The 20,361-nt window shown below is 40.8% G+C and overlaps 1 protein-coding gene across 1 annotated transcript in view; it reads left to right on the top strand.

The window, feature by feature from the left end:
* Positions 1-5,964: 5,964 nt before the first annotated feature.
* The window catches only part of LAMA3 (laminin subunit alpha 3), a 105,980-nt gene continuing 91,583 nt past the window's right edge, over positions 5,965-20,361 (top strand). The window contains exons 1-2 of the mRNA XM_066546446.1: positions 5,965-6,219; positions 11,948-12,100. Coding sequence (XP_066402543.1) covers positions 5,965-6,219; positions 11,948-12,100 — 408 coding nt within the window. The remainder of the gene's footprint in view (positions 6,220-11,947; positions 12,101-20,361) is intronic.

The raw sequence follows: 20,361 nt of genomic DNA on the forward strand, positions 1-20,361 counted from the left end.
TTTTTGCCTGATCCTCAGCTGGAATAAACTGATATAGCACTGGAATCTCCTCAGTTTATACTGCTGAAAGTCTGGCTTCCTATCATATTTAAACATAAGGTTCTATTTAAAAATTAAGAACTTGATGAGACTATGATCAGGCTAGAGCTGAGATTGAAGTAAACCTGAGGCAGTGTGTAAAAGCAACACTAACTAAAACCTTTCTGGATACAGATCCCAGAAAAAAACCACTGTCTTATTATTAGAGATCAGATCAAAGCCAATTCTGGCAGAGAAAAATATGAAATTCAAATGCCAATCTAATTTAATCAATGGCTAAAAAAGCCTCTTAGGAAAAGCAGTCTACAAAGAAGTGGTTTCCATGAGTAGCTTCTTGGAGTACTGTGGCAGAGAGTGTTTTCCCTTATTATGATGGCCAAAGTAGCAATAATAGCACCAATGTCAGCAAATAGAAAAACAGGATGTGAAAAATACAAGAGCTGACATTTTAGTTTTCCCCAGATGTTTGACTGACAAGTCATCGAGTACTGACCAAAGGGATCATGTGCTTCACAAAAAATCAGCCATTTTATGAACCAGACTTGTTTTCTTCTTTTTGAACTTTTACGTCCATGAGCAACTCTATAAAAAAGTACAGGAAGCCAAGAATAAGAAGGAAATCCATTAAGAAACAAAACAATAAAGTGGATGGATTTTAATGTTGTCCATTAGAAAGTTTATTCAAGTTAAAAAAAAAGATACATCAGCCTCTGTAGTTAACACGAGTTATGGTTAAGTGTAGTTTGCTTAGTGAGTCTCAGCTATACCTTTAGCTACATAGCCCAGAGTGTTCCTCTGGACTTATTCATTGGAAGTGGATGGCAAAGAAGTTGTGTCTCACTTCCAGGGTTGTCCTAGCCCCAGGATATTCACTGAGTAAACATAAAAAGATTAAAACTGGGATGGACTGTCATGAGTTCTACGCACTGGCTAGGGATGAGAGGTCATGTTTTTGCCTTGAAAATGCAATTTCCCTTCTCAGGAAAATTACAATTTGCCTTCCCATTAATGGGGAAAGTGCTGTAAAGTAGCAAACATTCACCTTCCCTCCTCTTTAAGGAGGAGGGAAGCTTAGCACTTCTCTGCAGTGAAAGAGCATGAAATACCAATCTGCCACAAAGCCATTTTAAAGTTTCTTGGCCCACAATCCCATCAAGCCATGAATGCTTACTAGTAAGTTGTTTACAGCCAGAACATTTTGAGAAATACAAGAAATAGGAAAGAAAGACAAAAGATAAAAAAAATATAAGAGTTATGATGAGAATGCTCTTCAGATCTTTCAATTTAACTTGAGAGCCCTTAGAAACTGAGAGTATTTACAGTGGTTTTCTATTATAAGACTATGTCAAGTTAACTTAGGAAGCAGAATGTACAGTAAAATCTTAGTACATGAGATTGCTGTCTGGCAGAAGGAAAGACAGACCTTGTATTAGGCTGTAGAATGATGCTAAGTAAATGGTAGCAACTAAACTACCATGCAACAAGCACATTTGCACGGTACAGCACCATTATGCAGCCATCCAATTATGACAAAGTTCAGAAAGCATCAGCTGAAATACCTGAATCGTTTGAGATGATAGGACAGACTATAAGAGAGGCTCCAATTGGATGGATAAGAAGATCTAGCAGACACAGTACAAGGACATTCAGAAAAAGATGGTCTATTAAGGAGGATGGCGTAATCCTAGTGTGTAAATCCAGAAAGAAACAGGTGAAAGAAACAAGAGAAAATGAACTCAAACCAAAGGACAGAACAAAAGTGCAGTTCTGAATAACTGAGTTTGGGATTACACTCAGTAATGTAGCAAGCAAAACTTTCTGCTGATAGAGCTGCATTTTAGACCTCAGTCCTAGCCTCTGTATGCCTCTATTCCAGTTACAAGGAAGATAATTTATCTTTTTCAAAGTGACATGGTAGGGTCCTCAAATACTAAAGGAGTTTCTGAGAGATAAAAAAGCTACTTTTGTCAGAAAATCAGAGGCCAAAATGATCTTAAACAGAATGCATCTTATTCAATGATATTCAGTGAGGACACTGGTCTTGCCAGCACATTGCACTGTTTTCCTATTAAACCAGAGTGCCTGCAAGTAACCTTATTTTACTCTAGGTTTACTGTGAAAAGCTGTTATTAAAACTAATGAAAGTTTACATATAGACATGAACTGAGTATTAGTCATGCATAATCATTTATGACAGGATGTGATAAATGCCTTATTTCCGTGATAAGAGTAGGGATAATTATCTGAGCTTGAAAGCTTCTGGTTGGGTATTTACACTCTAGGCTAGATACATGCTTACCTGGTGAAGATTCAGTCTGTGGGAGAGTCTTCCTGCAAAGTATTGAGTCTCTCCTCAAGATTATTAAGACTGGCTTAAACATAAATGCCAGATAGGAAACATTAATGGGGTAACAAGATGCACAATTTAATCTATAATGATCACTGAGCAGAGACTCAGGACTATCTAATCTGAGAGACTTTCTGGCTACCTGGTTTGATATTGATTCATTATTATCACAAAAACAAAGAGCAAATTCCCATAACACCACGTGTGGCAATGTAGGATGGTAAAGTAGGAGCTAAATATTACCACTAATTGCTCAGTGAGCAATAAAAAATGTTACTCACTGGTACTATCTATTGATGGTTTCATTTTCACTGGAGGTTTATAATGTAACATATATGAAACAGCAATACAAGATGAGATATGCTGTACTGCACATATCAATAAGAGAGTGAAACAGAAGTTACATCAGCAAGGCTAATTTTCAACAAACATTCTTGACTTGAAATTTTAAATGAACATTATTTAAAATAGAAAGAATGATCTATATTCATAGTAGCGTAAATGCCTAACAATGTAATCTGCTTATGTTATAACAATACAGACCCAGTAATATTTTCAGTTGCCTACATTTATTCAATAAAGTGCTCAACTAACAAAGTTTACTCCTTGAAGACAGGAAGAAATAAGGAAAGCAAACCTTAAAAAGGCTGGACAAAAATGGAGGAAATGCTCTACTGGGAAGAAAAAAGGGCAGATAGCCAGAGAAGAATGTTTTCTGCAGAGGGGCACTGTCTCATAAACGCTGATTGCAGAGAGCTGCCAGATAATAAATTCTTACCTGTGTTTCTGGAACTTGTAATTACAAAAAAAAGATGACATGAGGGGAAGATGAAGTATTATGTCATTAATTATTGATAGTGACCTTTTTAGAGGATGAAGTTCTACATTAGATAAGGTGAGCCAAAACTCAGTGAAGTCACAGAAAAACTTCAGTTTTCCAACTGTGAGTGACAGGCCATGCTGTTATCATCACCTCCATATACACACCTACACTAGTGCTCTGTCTGCTTCCTCATGCAAATTATTATCTCTGGCTTTGCATAGCTCCAGGCTCTCTGCATAAATTTTTTGGATAATTCTCCATGAACTTTTTATAGGAATCAAGTTATCGAATACCTGTGCTGGGAACGCCCCTATAAACATTTTTTCCAACCACTTTGAGTCAAAGGCAAAAATTGTCATTTCATGTTTCATAATGCCTGCCCACATATTTAGAGAGATCCCTAGAGATTTTTCAAGAAAATCTAAAATCTCTAGAAATCTCTCTAAATCTAAAATCTCTAGAAATAGAGATCAATATCTCTATTGATCTCTATTTCTAGAAAACACACTGAATTAAAAAAAAAAACAAACCCATGTTTGGCGTATGTGATTTACAAAAGGACAAAAAAACCACCTTGAAGACCAACAAAATGTTTTTAAATCTAGGTATACATTAAGGAAAATGCACACAATTTTATCAGGGAAAAACCAGAAAAATTTTTCCCTCTCTTTTTCTATCTGATAGATGAATTTTGTGAATGTTTACAAAGTTTCCTGGTTTTAACTTTTAGGAAACTAGATCCAAGAATATGTAATTATTTTACTAAACTATTAGGCTCTTGCTTGTGTAAGTTGTGTTTTTTCATGTGATGCTTACCAATAAATTAAAATTCTCTGATTGAGAATGGACATCTCTTGTGAGAAACCCACCAAACAGCTCACAAGAATCTCCTCTTCAAAGTGAGATTGCAAAAGATCTCCTGGAGCTTGGTTCCTTACCTGAACCACCCAAAAAAGTGGGCAGGCCTTTCTAAGCCTGCTTGCTCTGGACTTCCATCAGATACTTCCAGATCTCCATTTGTAAAAAGTGATATACTCCAGGATACATTTGGAACTTAACTATTTTTCAACAAATAGTTTGAAATGACCAGTGGCTGTCCTATCTGATAGCATGGCATTTTGGTTAATGGAACATTTGTTTGTATTCAAACCTCTTGTATTTCTTATGAAGTGCAATCTATTTGATGGAGTGAAATGATGTATTTATGCAATAAGATGTAACAGTTAGAAAAGGGGAATATTTTAAGGTGCTCTAGAAGAGAAAAGAACTTTTGAAATCCGACATGTGAATTGACAGCATGCTACATTTATGAAAGTCAACTTTTATTATGGAGGACACAAAAATTGTCTCCCAGAGATATGTCTCTATGGTGTGCTAAAGGCATGGCCAAACAAACAAGGGTGGTGAGATTTTCTTGTAGGCAAAATCAATAGCTTGGGGCTGGTGTTTCCTGAAACAGTACACCAGGGATCTCTCTTGCCACTGCTCAGTGGCATGTAGCAAAGCTTTCAGAAAGTTATGAAATGCTTTGCAACTCACATGAATCACTCTTAAACTATTGTAAGCACTTGTATCTACCCATATCTTTTGTCTGAATCCCTCAAATTGTTTTAAGAGGAATGAACACTGGATGTGTTAGCATGTGTAGGATTGGAAATGTGAATAGGTATCAAAAGTAGGATAGAAATGCCATTAATCAGTGCAAATCCTGATGCAGATGACATGGTTCTTAGGCCTCCTTCTCCCTCCCCAACCTTCCCCCTCACCCCCCCAGGCTCCTGTGTTATCCAAAGTCGGTGCCAAACAGCTCCAAAAAGACAGGAGACTCATTGTCTGCCCTGGATGAGCAGGAACACCCATTTCACAAGGAGCTGCGAGCCCTGACTGTGCATTGAAGGAGGGTGTCCCAGACTGCAGGGTTTCCAGCAGCCTCAGAGCACTGAAAACAGCGAGAGGAGCTGCGATTTCTGCCAGTCACACAGGGTCATTGAGGACCTGTATACACACAAGGTATACCCTGCAGAGAGGTACCTTGTGTGGAGATACATCTCCTTGTGTGGGGATGTTCCTGCTCGTGGAGGAAGCTTGGACGCCTTACTAGTCACTTTACTCCCGGTATGTGACATGACAGGTCAGGGGTTATCAGTGAATCACAATGGTTTGGGTTGGAAGGAACCTTAATGATCCTCTAGTTTTCCAAGCCCCCCGCCCTGGGCAGGGTGACCTCCCACTAAGAGGACGCTCAGAGCCCCATCCAGCCTGGCCTTGGAACACTCCCAGGAATGGGGCATCACCAATGTAACGTGTTGTGGGCAGATTAAGGAGTGTGGCATGCTCTGAGACTTCTTCACGTTCTGTCACGAATACTGACCCGCGCACTCACCGGGGAAGAGGAGGCTCAGAGAGCTCCAGCTCAGCCGGGGGCGGCACCTCTGGGCATGCCCGCGGAGCTGGGCGCCCGGGCACACACCTGGGGCAACCCCGCCATCCCGGAGACCCTTCCCCCGTCCCGTCCCGTCCCGCCCCGTTCAGCGCACCGCACGCCCCGGGGGACGGGGCTGCGCCTCGTCCCGCCCCAGCCCGCACCGCGCAGCGCAGCGCAGGCAGGACGGGAGAGAGGTGCAGGCAGCCCCCAGCCTGCTCCTGCTCCTTCTCCTTCTCCTTCTCAGTGGCGGTTCCTTCTCCTGCCCCGCTCCCGCCCGCGCACGGCCGCGGCAGTGCCCCCCGGGGCGGCGAGGGCCGGGCCCGCCTCAGGATGGCCGCGCCGCCGGGCCCCGCGCTGCTCTGGGCGCTGCTGCCGCCGCTGCTCGCCCTCGGCGCCGCGCAGCCGGGCCCCGGCGGGGCGCAGCCGGGGCTCAGCCTCCACCCGCCCTACTTCAACCTGGCGGCGGCCGCCCGCATCTGGGCCACGGCCACCTGCGGCGAGGCGGCGGGCGGCGGCGGGCGGCCGCAGCTCTTCTGCAAGCTGGTGGGGGGCCCGGCCGCCGCCCCGCTGGGACGCGCCATCCAGGTAACCGGGCATCCCCGGGGTGTGTGGTTTTTTGGGATGGTCTCATGTGACCCTGCTGTGCGCGGTCTCGTTTCCTCCTGGCTGACCGTGTGCCGCGGGCATGGGGAGGGGAGCGTGGACCGGCGGGAGGCCAGGCAGGGAAGCGCCGGGGAGGATGGAGGGAAGCGGACAGCGCACCTGCCCTCAGGTGTCCCAGCACCTCCTGGAGCCACACACCCGCACGGGTGCGGCTGCTGCCGGGCGTGTGTGAGCTGCTCGGGCACCTGGAGTGCCCCGGGGCGGTGTTTTGTGGCCGTGGTCTGCGGTGAGCAGCGAGATCACCGAGGGTAAATCAGCGAGCCTGGGGGAGCGCATGGAACGGGGCTTCGCTGGCAGCTGCTGACTGGACAGCGGGCATCTCTCTGCAGGCGGTGGGAAAAGAGTCCTGGCTTTAGTCAAGTATTTTGTGGTGTTTTGGAAGCACTAAATGTGAAGCTTATCGTCTGTGCCTTGCATTGCTTGTGGGAGGAAGCCAGAGACTTCTTGGGACTCTGACAGGGAGTATAAGCGCAGAGGGCAGCAAGGAGCATGCTGTTCTTTCCTAGCATAGCTCAAGATTACTACACACGTTTTGTGCCAGTCACAAGAAAGATAACAATAAACTGCAAAACTTCTGAAAAAGGATTAATGGAAATATATCTTTCCTTTGGGAGAAACATGTATTTCCACATTTGCTAGAGGATAAGGAAGGAGTAACAAATGCACCAAACTGTTGTACTGTGATAGATGCTTGATATCTGTTTGATCAGAGCTTTGTTAAAAGAAAGGACTTTCCTGAAGCCTCAGACCTTCCAAAGCTATTTTAAAAGTATTCTCTGTTGGTGGGAGGAGAACCAGAAAGAAACTGCAATTTGAAAGGGATTTTGAAAGCTTAAAGGTCCACTGTCTGACTTCAGGCAATACAGAAAGCATACAAGTAAATTTTTAGCATCTTGGAGGAAGAGGTAGCGTTTCAAAGTCTTATGCATGTTTTATAGTGAAATAACCCTTAAGATATGGTTTCAGAAAGGGTTGCAATGGATAACAGAGTTGTTCTTCTCATTTTTTAATGAGAATAGGCACTCAAGAGAGGGGGAAAGGACAAAGAAGGTGCAGCATGTGTATTGCCATGTGCCAGAAGGGAGCATGCACCATCATGAAACCTGTCCTTCAGGTCATTGGGCAGCCACAGACAGCACTGTGCTTTGCTCTGGACTTCCCTCTGCCATAACTCCCTGCCTCACAATGAAATCTTCTTATATCTCTCTCTCTCTTTTTATGTTACCTTATATCTCTGTAGTGCTTTCAGTCATAAAAAAAGCTCAAAGTACTTTGGAGATGGCTGAGTAGTATACAGTTCTAGTAGAGGGAAAACTCGGACACAGGTATTACATGCTTAAACTGAGGTTACAAAAAAAGGTTGTGATGATCAGGAAACTGCTTGGTTTGCTGTTTCTAACACACCTCTAAAGTTTAGGCTCCCATCCTTCCATACTGAATGCAGCACCCATGTTTAAAGTTGCCCGAAACAACTGTGCCGCCAGGTAAATTGTAAACCCAGCAATCTCTCAGCAACTCGCTACAGCCCACTGCTGCAATGAAATCTCAAACCGACATGCCTTGAAATATCAGAAATCACAGGGCAATAAAAATCAGCCAAAGCAAATATCAGATAAACTTGTCAAGCAAGCAGAACGAAGCCTGTGTGCCTCCTCTGATGGTTTTTGTAGTTGTTTCCTTTATATACTAACGCTCAACTGGAAATGAGGATTTGCTGTGTAAAGGAAGAAGGAGGCTAGAAAGGGGGGAGTTCTTCTTCTTAGATATTTGACTTGCAGGTCCTAGGTTAGAGGGCTGTTATGGTTCATGCTCAATTAAAGTTCCCAGAAGGACTACTGATAGCTCAGCCCTGGCATGAGGAAGCATGCTGTGCCTCTCAGAGCATTTGTGTAAGGACAGATTCTTGCAGAATCCCTTTCCACTTTTAACAAAGCCCCATTGAGATACATAACGTGAAGCTTCTGTGGTTTACCAGTAGTAGTTCTGATTCAAGAAGTGCTGAAAAATCTTTCAAAAGGCCAGGGAAATCCAGACAAATTCAGACATGGAAAATGCACAATGTGTGTATTCTCAAGCAACTTCACCTCTCAAGTTCAAAGACACTGTAAATAAGAGAATTTCTTCTTTCATGGAAAACTGCAGAGAATTGCATTAAACTTTTACAGAACATGAGCTTACATAGAAGGATTTAAAATCAGCAATTTAAAATCAATTGGGTTTCTTGAGAGTCATGAGGGAAGGTCATGTGGCTTTTACAAAGTGATAGGTGTAATAGCCTCTGTGCTGTGCTGGTTCAAGTTCAAGTGATACCACACACTTGAGTTACTCTCTTTTGGACTCTCTACAATGCTGGATTGCAGGAGTTGCTCTGAGTAGGGAAATTGGAAAGGAGGTGCAGAATGTGATCCTCATTCTGGCAAAGGGAGCAGACAGCTCTGTTGCCAGTGCTATCTGAAAATAAGGCAAAGAGGAAGAGCAGCCCTAGCATCATTTCCATTGCTCTGCCATTGGTTGTTCTCATTCAGCTTGCCATTTAGTGATGTGTCTTTTAATGAAGCCTGTAATATCCAGCAAATCCAGAAGAGCATTTGGATGTTGTTTAAAGGTGGTCAGTGGGGTGGCCGGTCCCTTAGTGGCCAGCTCAACCAAGGCTCTTAAGGCAGTACTGGACATTCACTGTGGAAAGAGGTGGGTTTCCCTTATGTAGCACATTGGCATGTAGGAAATGACTTAATGAGAACAGTGTTGAGTGAAGAAATGCACAACAGTATAAAATATTTCAGCAGCTGATAGATAAGTGGCATGCCTGGTTTTGCCTGCCAGTCTGTCCACAGTGGTGTGCGGGCGTGAGTTAAGGTCTAACTGCATACCTGTCCTGCCCTGCCAGTGGCACAGAGCTGCTGGGTATGAAAAAGGGAACAAATCCTTCATTGTTGTCACTTTCTATAACTTACAGGCAAGACATTTTCATCCCCGTGTGTCCCTGGTCCACACTAGCATATTTCAGCAAACTCTTTCATGCAGTTCCAGGTCTCTCCTTTGCTCAGGAAAAGCAGGGGAAAGGAGGGTAGCAAGGTCACCAGCAAATGCACACCTGCCTGTCTTATGAACTGCAGCCAAAATCAAACCAAGTTTCAAGGCTCAGTCTACTAGAATGGAGACGTGTCCTGTAACAACCAGACAGAGCATGATGTGCCTGAGATACTGCCAGTGAGAAGGAAGGAAGGCTGCTCTGTCCAATAATTTTTTTTCTTTCATTTTTGTTTTGCTGCCTAGTTGGCAGGGTTGCTGGAATGTAATTTAAATAACTGAAACTCCAGCTGTTGCAATGAAATTCTTTGAATTATGTGCCGAAAAAGAGAAAGATGGTATCTTGAGTTCAGATCAAGTGATCTGATATACATATCACTGGAAATCACATAAATGCATGTAAATTAAACTCTTGTGTTTAATACTCACCATTGTTTTCTTCTCATTCAACCTTTCTTTGAGGTTGTTTCCAGATCAGAGCTGAAACTGCTTAACAGCAACTGTTTCCTGTGTACTTCCAGTCTGATCTTTGTGAATGTAATTTAGATCTAAAGACTAGGTTTCAAGCTTATTATAAAGCTATTTAGGGAAATTTGCCCTGTTGTAACATATATGTCAGAACTCAGGTATGCATTTGTCAGGGAGGATGCTCTGATGTGGTGGTAACTGCAGTTGCCAGTGCATAGATTGATTTCTCAGGGTATGGATTTTTGCAGATAGTGACATGATGTTCTTTGTCATTGCTGCAGAAACTGGCAGCGTTGCCTGTAGCTAACACGGGCTGATGTGTATCTGCTGCAGCAAACCACCTGAATCAGACAGAGTCCTGCCCCTATTGTAGTTTGTATTAAAGTCAGCCAAACCATCCAAACCATCTTCTCTAACAGAGCTGGAGGAGAATCGTGTTATAACATGACCCCAGCTGTAGTTAACCAGCTCATGTGTGTGAGTATTTAGTCCTCTGAATTGTCAAGAGTTAACTCCCAGCCACATTGGCATTGGCTGTGCTAAATCAGAACAGCTAATGGTAGCCATGTCTTCTGGAAACTGCATCATATTCTGGGCTTTCTGGAAGAGCAGGATGAGGATGGAACTACTGCTAAATGCAGATGCTGAAATCACTGCTACTGATGGAGAAATAGTCAATTCAGTGAACATCTATTTCAGTTTCAAACATCAATTTTCTATTCAGTTTGAAAGGTACAGGATGGTATATTCATATCACATGAGATTGATGAAGTATTTTCCAATCTAACTATAGTAGATGTTAAATGAATTCTGCTAAACATCTTAAACTCACCAAGCTTGCAAGACTGCACCCAGCAAGAGTGTGAGAGCTCTTCTGTTACTTCTCTGTAAAAAGTGGACAAGTATGATTGCTCCAGTTACTTTACACTGGTTAGTCTGACAGCTGTGACAAACAAAACAATGGCACTTATATAGGAGTCTGTTAATTCTTAAAGGGTAGGAATGCGCTTCGTGCCTGGCAGTGCAGATTGTGGAAACAACAAAAGATCTGATGGTAGCATGTGCTTAGTTGACAAGGTAACATTTGCCCCATTCCCTTTATTTTGAACAGGAGTCAAACACAGTGTCAGCAACTCACAGACTGATGGATTAAGCAACTGTCCTACTGAAGTAGCCATGGGGGGTGTACTGCTATTCAATGAAAAAGTTATTTTTCTACAAAGATCTGTAGCTGGCACAGTTTAGCATTTTCACTGATTATCTCCACCTAGTGTTGGAATAAGAAGTGAATGGGACACTAAAAAGGTCCCTTAATAACTAATTTCAGCAATTCAGCACTAATCTTAGTAGACTGTAAAATGTGTTTTCTTGGAGATAAAAATAGTTGGTACGGCAAGCCAAGACATGAAATCAAAAGACAATTAAGTTTCCTGAAGTTGATTCATCATTATTGTACAAAAAGCTTAAGAGACTCTCAAAGGGCATCTCTGGATTGTGGCTTTAGTTGTGGACTGGAAATTGGGCAGTAACTTCTTGAAATGAAGGTACAATGGCATTCTTTAAAGGGAACAGTCTGTTGCATTTTCCACCCGTACATATTGTTTAGAAAACTCGGATTCAGAATGTATTTTAATGGCATGAAAAAATGAAAACAGTGTTATAAAATTCTAATACCGAACTTATAGCCAAGTAACAGAGCTTTTTTTGTTATGGTTTTATCTATACCAGGCAATGTGCATGTGTTCATGGTGTTTTAGAAGAATTGAGGATAATTTGTTTGTTGTTCCTAATCCAGTTCTAAGAATCTTTATTTCACTAATTTTCTGCAGATTTCCTGCAGACACCACTGTAGAAATAATATAGGTAATTTCATCAAAATGTCAATAAATTAATAAGATTAAGATTTACTGTAGTTCCCTTATTAAGATTTCTGAAGCTTTAGTTTGTAACATAAAAGTTAATATGTTTCAGTGTGTAATTTAATTACCAGGGGAATAATTTATACATTAAAAATTATGGTATATAAAGGAACAAAATTTACCCATGTTTTTAGTCAACACCCTAGTTCAGAATCTCTATTAACAAAACAACCACGTGCTATCAATGTGTAAGATGTTGTCTGAGACCATGTTTTTGATTGATTGTGTTTCAGGGCCAGTTTTGTGATTACTGCAATGCTGCTGATCCCAGCAAAGCTCACCCAATAACCAATGCCATTGATGGCACTGAGAGCTGGTGGCAAAGTCCCCCTCTTTCCATGGGCTTGAAGTACAACGAAGTCAATGTCACCTTAGATCTGGGGCAGGTGAGTGCCTGAGCTATGGGGTGAAGTGTGATCATTTCTTGTGCATATACTTTGCAGTTGGGAGAGATGTTTGAGCTGGTGATTTTTACTTCCTGACGTCACTTCCAGCTTTTTTGTCTGGTTTATGTTCTGTATTATTTTACCAAGGTGACTGTATAATGTATAAAGTGATTGTTTTCTTTTAGGAATTTTGATGATGGAAGTTCTTGCCACTGGGATCATACAGATGTAGTGGTGGTGTACTTTCTTTCACAGACACTGTAACTCATTAATTTGAAGTGGCATGGGGGGACCTCTCAGTTGAAACTTGAACTCTACCTTCTGTTTAATATTCCCCTTTTCCGTGAGCTTAGAGAGAGAGAGGCTTCATGATCTCTGTGGATGCACGCATTTTGAGAATAATGTTTGGAATCTGCTTTTGCCTCAGGGGTCCGTCTGGTTTCTCTGTCATCCAGCAAGATCTTCAAGATAGACAGAAGAATACTGATAAGGTGGTCTAAAAGGGAAGGGACAGCAAAACCAGTGTAATATGAATTAGTAATGAGACAGTAACAAGAACACCCATATTTCCCCTGCAAGCAATAGGCAAGTAGCTAAGAGTGAAGCCTCTGTATCTGTTTTTTAAGCCACAGGGATGGATTCTCAGCTGCCATGATTGGGTGCTGATCCAGTGAAGTTAGTTACACTGTGCAAGTTCACACAGTGTGAAAACACATGTTTATAAATACATATGTAGGCCTGCAAAACATATGTATCCACATGCATCTGGTTTTGGACTGCAGTAATTGTTTATTGACTGATTCTACAGGACAGGATTTTTTTAGACTTTCAGTTTAGTTGACAGTGAAGTGGGGGATAACTGAGAATGTATTTCTCTGTGAGACTTAACTGCCTTTTTGCTGGGGATTCAGGTGCAACTTATTTTACATCTTGTCTTACATGGTGTTCTAATACTCTTGGTCCTCCCACGGGTGGAATGGTTCTCATTTTGAGGTTATCCTCAGTCAATGTTTCTGTATCCACTAGAGCTGCAGTGCAGAAAGGCCATACTAAGCTTATTTTCCTGCTGTGCACTTTTTACCTTCCTTGGAGGACCTACTGACAGACACCTTACTTTTTATGTGCTGATTAAAGTTCTGAGAAACTTCTTTCCTTGAGAGGGGGGATATGAGCTAAGTGTCCTCTTTTTATGGGACTCTTTGGACACCAGCAGCTGTGTGCTAAGATTTCTGTAGTTGTTAAAGGTTTTCTTAGAATGAGGTTGTGTGTTTCTCATTACTCTGGTACTACCTGGAAACATGACTCTGAATTCACTTTCTTGGAAAGGAAGGTAATCAAAGGCAAAGGTGAAAATCACTCCATGTCTCGTGATCAGGAATGAATCATTTTAGCTGGTGGATACATGAGGGTTTGGTAAGATTTATGTGATTTTTTTTCCCCACTTCACAGACTTTCATCATTTAACTGCTTTCATCCAGTTAAACCTTAATCTCAGGATTTGTTTAAACTTGAGATTCTCTTTTGACATTTTGCTTAGTATTTTCACTCCCAAATTTATCCAGTAGCACACAATACTAATAACAATGAAGAACATTAAGTACTGTCACAGACTAAGTCTGCAAAAGTGAACAGGTAAGCACTGAGATCCCAATTCATCTTACCTTATTTCCTGGTCCTAAATATTAAGAGTTTGGTGTGTCTTAATGATGCAGACTTTCTTAGTAATTGACAGAGACAATTTTTCAGAGTGCAATTCCCCTTCAACTGAGCTGAAATGAAGGTTTTGGGTTTTAAGGAAAAACAAATCTTAAAGTTAGATGTGTATCTAAATACAGAACAGAAAAGATAACAGGGATGTAGTTTTCCTCACTAATTATTTGTCCTTTTTGTTTGTTTGGGTTTTTTTTTGTTTTGTTTTGTTTCTTTTTAATACAAGTTACTTTTTTCTGCAAACAAAAAATGGAGAAGTTTTTTGTTGCCCAGAACATGACAAACATGTACAAATGCGTGCAGGGAAGCAATGACTGAGTGTAAGCTGGTCATCAAGCATCCACAATTAGAGGAAGCAGGACATGGTGCGAAGTGAAAAGCTTTTATTTTCTGCATTCCTGCCATTATATCTTTATGATTGAGAGCAGAGTCCCAATGGAGCCTCCTGCCATGGTCACGCGACAATATTTAATTGAAGAGCTGCACCATGACGGAAGTTTTAGTGCTCACTACAGTGAAGTTGGAACAGAACACCCACCTGGTGCTGCTTCTCTTTCACAAGGGCTTGGGTGATTTTGAAAGTCAAAATGCCTTCAGGCTGTTAAATCTGTTTGCAAGAAGAATGCTCATTTTGCTGTACTTTGTAATATGAGAAAAAGCAAAAACCTGAAAGCAAAACCCCTGCTTTACTTCCCTTTCTGACTTTCTGTACTATAGTTACATTTCTAATCAATCTCAGTCCTTCCGAATAACAATTATAATGTTGATCCCTGAGGCATTCTCTCCTTTCTGTTAACATACCTGCTTACACTGTGGCTATTCCCGACTTGTTTGAAATATTTGGATCAAATGAAATCTCAGTTATTCCTCTAATTGGTTATGGTTTTCCCAATGTAGTTTTTAACTGCTTTTAAACTTCTGAATCCAGTATGTCTGACTGAATTTCATTGCCCTTCCCCTGACTCTTTAGATTGCCTAATTTCAACAGGTGTGTTCTCATCTTTGGCTTGCTTGATGCTCTGCAGATATTACAGTAACACTGCCCCAGGTATTTTTCTGAACTCTCTCTTCAGAAGAAATGAAAGTTCAGGATAGCGTGATAGCGTATGATGAAAAAGAAATGTCCAACTACAAAAAGTAGTTCAAAGAAGTATAGCCCATATATTTTATTGTTGCTTTTTGTTATGTATAATTTTTTTATTTTTGCTGTGCATTTTGGCAACAATATAGTGCTGAAAGACTCAGACTCAGTGGAATTTTGAGCACTAATGTGTTGAATAGTTTTTATGTAGTGATACTATTAGTCACTGTTGTAAATTAAAAGTACACAGTGGAATGCAATGTCCAAATTAGTACTTTTATTAGGGATAGAGGGCAACTCAACCATAAATTAAAGCTAAGTGGTGTGGCCTGTGGAGGGAGGACTTTATGCTTTTATGTTTTCTACCAGTCAAAGCATATAAACATTTTGTAAATAGCCTCACAGTTTGGCAAATCTTCTGAGTTGCTTTTATATGGTAGAAGTCTAACTTTTATATTTGGTAGCAATTCTTTGATTTACAAACAATATTTGTTGCTTGGAATATTATTCAGCTTTGGCTAAATTGTTGAGAACTAAAACCAATTGTTCTTAACTTGCAAAAGACTGACGTGGTAATTTAAAATGTTTCTGAAGTTACAGTTAATTTAAGTGTCATTCTGTAAAATAGGTGTCCTGTGCTCACTTATTCTGTAGGGAGAAATTCTCAAGGTGGTTGGAGATTTATCATAGACTGCACTGAACTGGGCTCCCAAAAATAGTCATTGCACTCATTGTGCTTGGCTTTTGAATACTTTTTATTATCACTGACCCTGAAATCAGACCCAGCTTTAGCCTGAAGTTGCATAACCTCTATAATAACACTGGGAAGTCCTACAGATTAGGGCATGAAACCGCTGCACAAGGCTTCTGCAGTGCTACAGAGCTATGCCTCAGTGACACAAAGCCCTTCCTCTGGAACCCTCCACAGCTCTGAATCCACAGCAGCACCAAGCCCTCCTCTGCTGTTCTGGTTCGCGCTGGGGAGAAAAGGGGCTTTTAAGCTTGGGGAAGTACACAAAAATGGGGATGCTAACAGCAAAGAAGTGTTCCTTTGTATTAGAGAACTCTGGTTCTGAGTATTTCAGTTTGTGCAGGAAGCTGATTTGGGATTGTGCTGCAGAACAGTATGCTTTGAAGTTAGTTGTGATTTTTGGCTCATACCACAGGAAGGTGCATCTAGTTGTGAACTCTAGAGTAACACAACTATATCCGATGAAGTAACATCTGTCTGATAGAATCTTCTAAAAGTTGGATCACGTAATTCATGTTTCATTTATTCCTAGGTCATACTACAAGCAACTCATTCAGAGTTGAGCTACCAGCCTTAATAAGGGAAATACCTTAAAATACGTTCTTTCTTGCTCATATGATTTCCTATAAGTTGTAGTCAAGGTGTTGTGGTTTTTTTAAGCTTTAATCAAAGACCTTTTCAATGGCTCAGCATTTTTTTCTTGTGGTTGCATTAGTTGCATGTCATAGGTTTTAAAATGCATTTCTGATACTAATTTAATATTATTCTGAAAATATGTAGGAGAAAACCTCACAGGTCTTGTTCTCCTTTCCTTTTCTGACTCTGTCTTCCTTTGGCTCTTCTTCAGCATCCCTTTAGGAAGACCTTGGTTCCCACTCATAGATCTCACTTCGCTCCCTTCATGTCTGTACTTCTGCTTCCCCCATCTTCCTTTCCAAGCTCATTCCTACATGTAACTTTAATTTTGTGATATGTTGTTCTAAATACCTCAGTTTTAACCCAGTGTAGTAAAAGCAGAACCTCTGCTTGTTGCCTCTAATCCTTTGCACTTTCCTAGATTTCTTCCCAGTGTTGACAGTCCTACTGTGTTCCTTCTACTTTGGACTGCAGCCCTCATAAGGAGACATTTTTCTTCTGGACAACTGAGGGCTGAATCGTACAACAAATCCTTTCCCATATCAATAGGTTCAGTGTTCTGTGAAGCAATAGGCCATATGTAAGAAATAATTATGAGCATTGAGTTGGTCTTTGTCCAAATCCTAATGGAAAAGTGGCTGCATGAAAAATTTCAGGGAAACAATCGAGACTCATTGATGTAGCAGCCTGCAGCCTTGGCAAAAAGACCAAAGACTGGTTGAATGTGGAGAAAGGACTATCATTTTGTCTCTGGATGCAGTTCTTCCTTCTAGAGCCCATGCCATATAGGGAGAGCTTCTTCCTTCTGATCCTGCCATCAACTGGGTCAGAACAATGTCCAGATGCGTCTATGAGGTCTTTTCAGAGGCACTGACTCACTTAACTAAAGACATTTTTCAGCATCAGTGGCTGATTAAAGGAAAGCATGATGTGAATGCAGCATGGCCAGGGATAACTGAACAACATTGGAAATTCTGTGCTTATTCCTGGCTTCTTCACCCCAGACTAGAAAGCTGGACCACAAGGAATGACTTCAGCATGCTGTGCAGTGGGATCCTCTGCAGGCACTGTCACTGTTTGTGCAGTGCAGTCATTGCTGTGTACATGTGCACTCAGTTAAGCTGGATGGAACACAGGAGGTCTGATGCCTCTCAGGTACTACCCACACATGATTTTTTCTGCACCTCTGCTACAGCAATTTTTCCACATACCCAATCAATAGCTGGCAACTCCAGAAGTGCTGACTCACCTCTCTCTAGTTGGCATTTTTTTGTATTGCCATCTATGTTACAAAATACATGGTTGGGAATTGACCAATACTGACTGTCAGGAGTGCTTTATACAGTACCTGGATCTGCCAGGGTGCCTCAAGTCCTACTGAGATGTTTGAATGAAAGGACTGCTTCCCTCTTTGCAGCATCAAGAAATCAAAGCCTTTAATTTTAGCCAGAGTTTGCAGGATATTTATTTCATTTGAACAGATTGATGCTTTTGTGGCTTGGACTCTGAGAGGAAACAATGCTCAAGACCTTTTGGCTTCATTACACCAGGAGACCAGTGGGCATGCACACGCCAACCCTATGCAGTCAGGGGCACTGGGGTGTGTTCTGGAGCAGGTGCTGAGCACAGTTCACAGTCCTTGAATCCCTCTCCTGCATCAGCCTCCCTTTGAAAAGTTTAATTTTTGTACTGAGTCATATTGGATTTTTGTCTCTTCTGAGCAATCTGCATCACCAACCCCATTATTCAAGATAATGAAAGAAACCTGCAACGACAACCAAACCATGCTGAGGGAAGTTTTGGTGGTGCAGCTGTATCTGCCAATAACAGTCTGAGGAAATTTCACCCTGCTGGAAACAGATTCAAATTAAATGAAGAAAGATTCCTGTGATAACTTTTTGAATGCATCTAAAGATCTACAGAATGCCTCAGAGGGATGGTCTACCTGGATTTAGTTGGATTCTTGCTACTGCCACATTCCAGGACTTTTTATTCTTCATGAGCCAAAAAGGAAGAACAATCTTTTCCTACAGAAGCAACACACACAACATCATGATTGTTTGGAACATAGTGTGTTTTTTTTCTTTTGTGCTAGTTTATGTCCAGCACTCATCTAACAAGTCATTTCAGTGTTTTAGTATTCTGGTCTGAGTTTATGGTGTCAGGAATGGAGGAAAATGTGCTATACCTTTATATATTAATATCTAACTTTTATCCATTTTTAATGATTTCTAGGATTTAAAAAAATCTTGGAAATTTCTCTATGTAAAGAGTTGTTTAAACTTTTAAGGAGAAAATAGAGAAAACATTTTAAACTAATATTATTGAGAATTTTAGCATTCTCTTGAAAATGCAGCGGGTAACAGGAATTATTTCTGTTGGTTTAAAATAAGCAGTGTGCATGCTGTTAGAGATCAAGAATATTGTATCATTAACAATAATACTACAGTGTAGCTCTCAATCAATTTAAATGACCTCTTTTAATATCATCTTAAGGTCACCTGAAAGAGTTTTTATAGGAATCTCTCTTTTTATAATGTAATATTGTTAGTGCATAATAATGAATTTTAATTCTCATTCTCAGAGGACGAGGGCATTTTGTTCATTCTACTTGATGACTTTTAAAACCTTGTTCTGGGTTTTTGTGATTCTTTAAGGCCATTGGCTGCTAGAACATTTTAATTCTGAACAAACCTGAGTGAACAAAAAAAAGGTCACATCAATGTGGAATTGATTAAATTCCAGCTGTTGATAATCCTTCAGGTTTGACCTATGGTGCTGGATTACAGCAGGATATGATGTTTGAGTCTTACAGTAATACATCCTCTTTTAAACATGCATTTCCAGAGTGCATTGTTTCCATTACTGGAAATAAAATGCTGTTTCCACTTTTAAATTCAGTTCTTTATTCATATAAGAAAATGGTCAGAATTTTGATTAAGTCATATTTCTGTGATTTTTTGGAAAATTTTACTATTATATAAATATACCAAAATGCTGACTTACAGTTTTAACATTCTTTTTGAGAGATTGTTGTTTTTTATGAAACAAATTTGGCTTAAAAGCAACCAAATAAACATTTTTTCAACAATTAAGACTCTTTCTTTTTTTTTCTCAGAACTAAATGGCTGAAGGAAAACATTGCTTTGAGTTTTGCCTTTTTCTCAGGGTAGGTCCTAGGTTAGGATCAAGATTTAAAGTATTGAAATGCCAGCTTAGAATATGTGATTAAAAATGGCTTTAATGGTAGCTTTTCTAGATCTTATGTCAGCAAGGTTACTCTTTTATCTTCAGATGGGATTTATTTGCTAAGCCAAGGATTATTTTTCTTCTGTTGTTGTCTCATCAGATCTGGAGAGAGACCATTCGTCAACTTGGTCAGCATTTAATCTTAGTGGAAGTTTAGATGTTCAAGTGCCATTCTACATCCTTGATCCAGGCCAAAACTAGATCATCGGCACTCATGTGAAGTCAGAAGCAGGACAGAGGATAGACTATGTTTTGGTGATATGTCGTCATTAACTAACACTAACTTAATTTTCATCACACCTGTCCCTTTTCCCTTTCCGAATGTGCCCATACAGACCTGAGCAATGTCTCAAACTGAGAGATGGAAGGAGAGCGCAAATAAGAGGTTTCCATGTACCACAGAACTGTAAAGTTGCCATACTTCTTTTTTTTCCTTCCATTTGCTATTTGCATGGAAATGTGCAAGGAGTGGTGCTGGGTGGCAGTTCTTTAAGCATTGGCTGACTTGCAGAGTTCCTGATAGAATACACATTTTGAAGAGTAGGTGTAAGGTCACTTGTAAACGCTCCACAATGTCACTACAAGCAGTGGAGCCCTGGAAAAGGCAGGACATTGTCTATATGCTTCCTTTATTTCCTCTTGAGCTTTCCAAACCACTTGACTTGGTTAAATCTGTATTAGTCAACGCACAGAGTGTTATCAGCACTTGCTAACGTGCATGTCAAATGGGACTCCCAAAGATCTTAAAACATAGGGGAAGAAAGACAATGTATTAATGTTGCCTGCCAGTGCAAATCTGGTTTTAACAGGCAAATGACCCTTGAGAGATTCAGC

This window comes from Molothrus aeneus, chromosome 1 (genome assembly GCF_037042795.1).
Source record: "Molothrus aeneus isolate 106 chromosome 1, BPBGC_Maene_1.0, whole genome shotgun sequence".
NCBI classification, from domain to species: Eukaryota; Metazoa; Chordata; class Aves; order Passeriformes; family Icteridae; genus Molothrus; species Molothrus aeneus.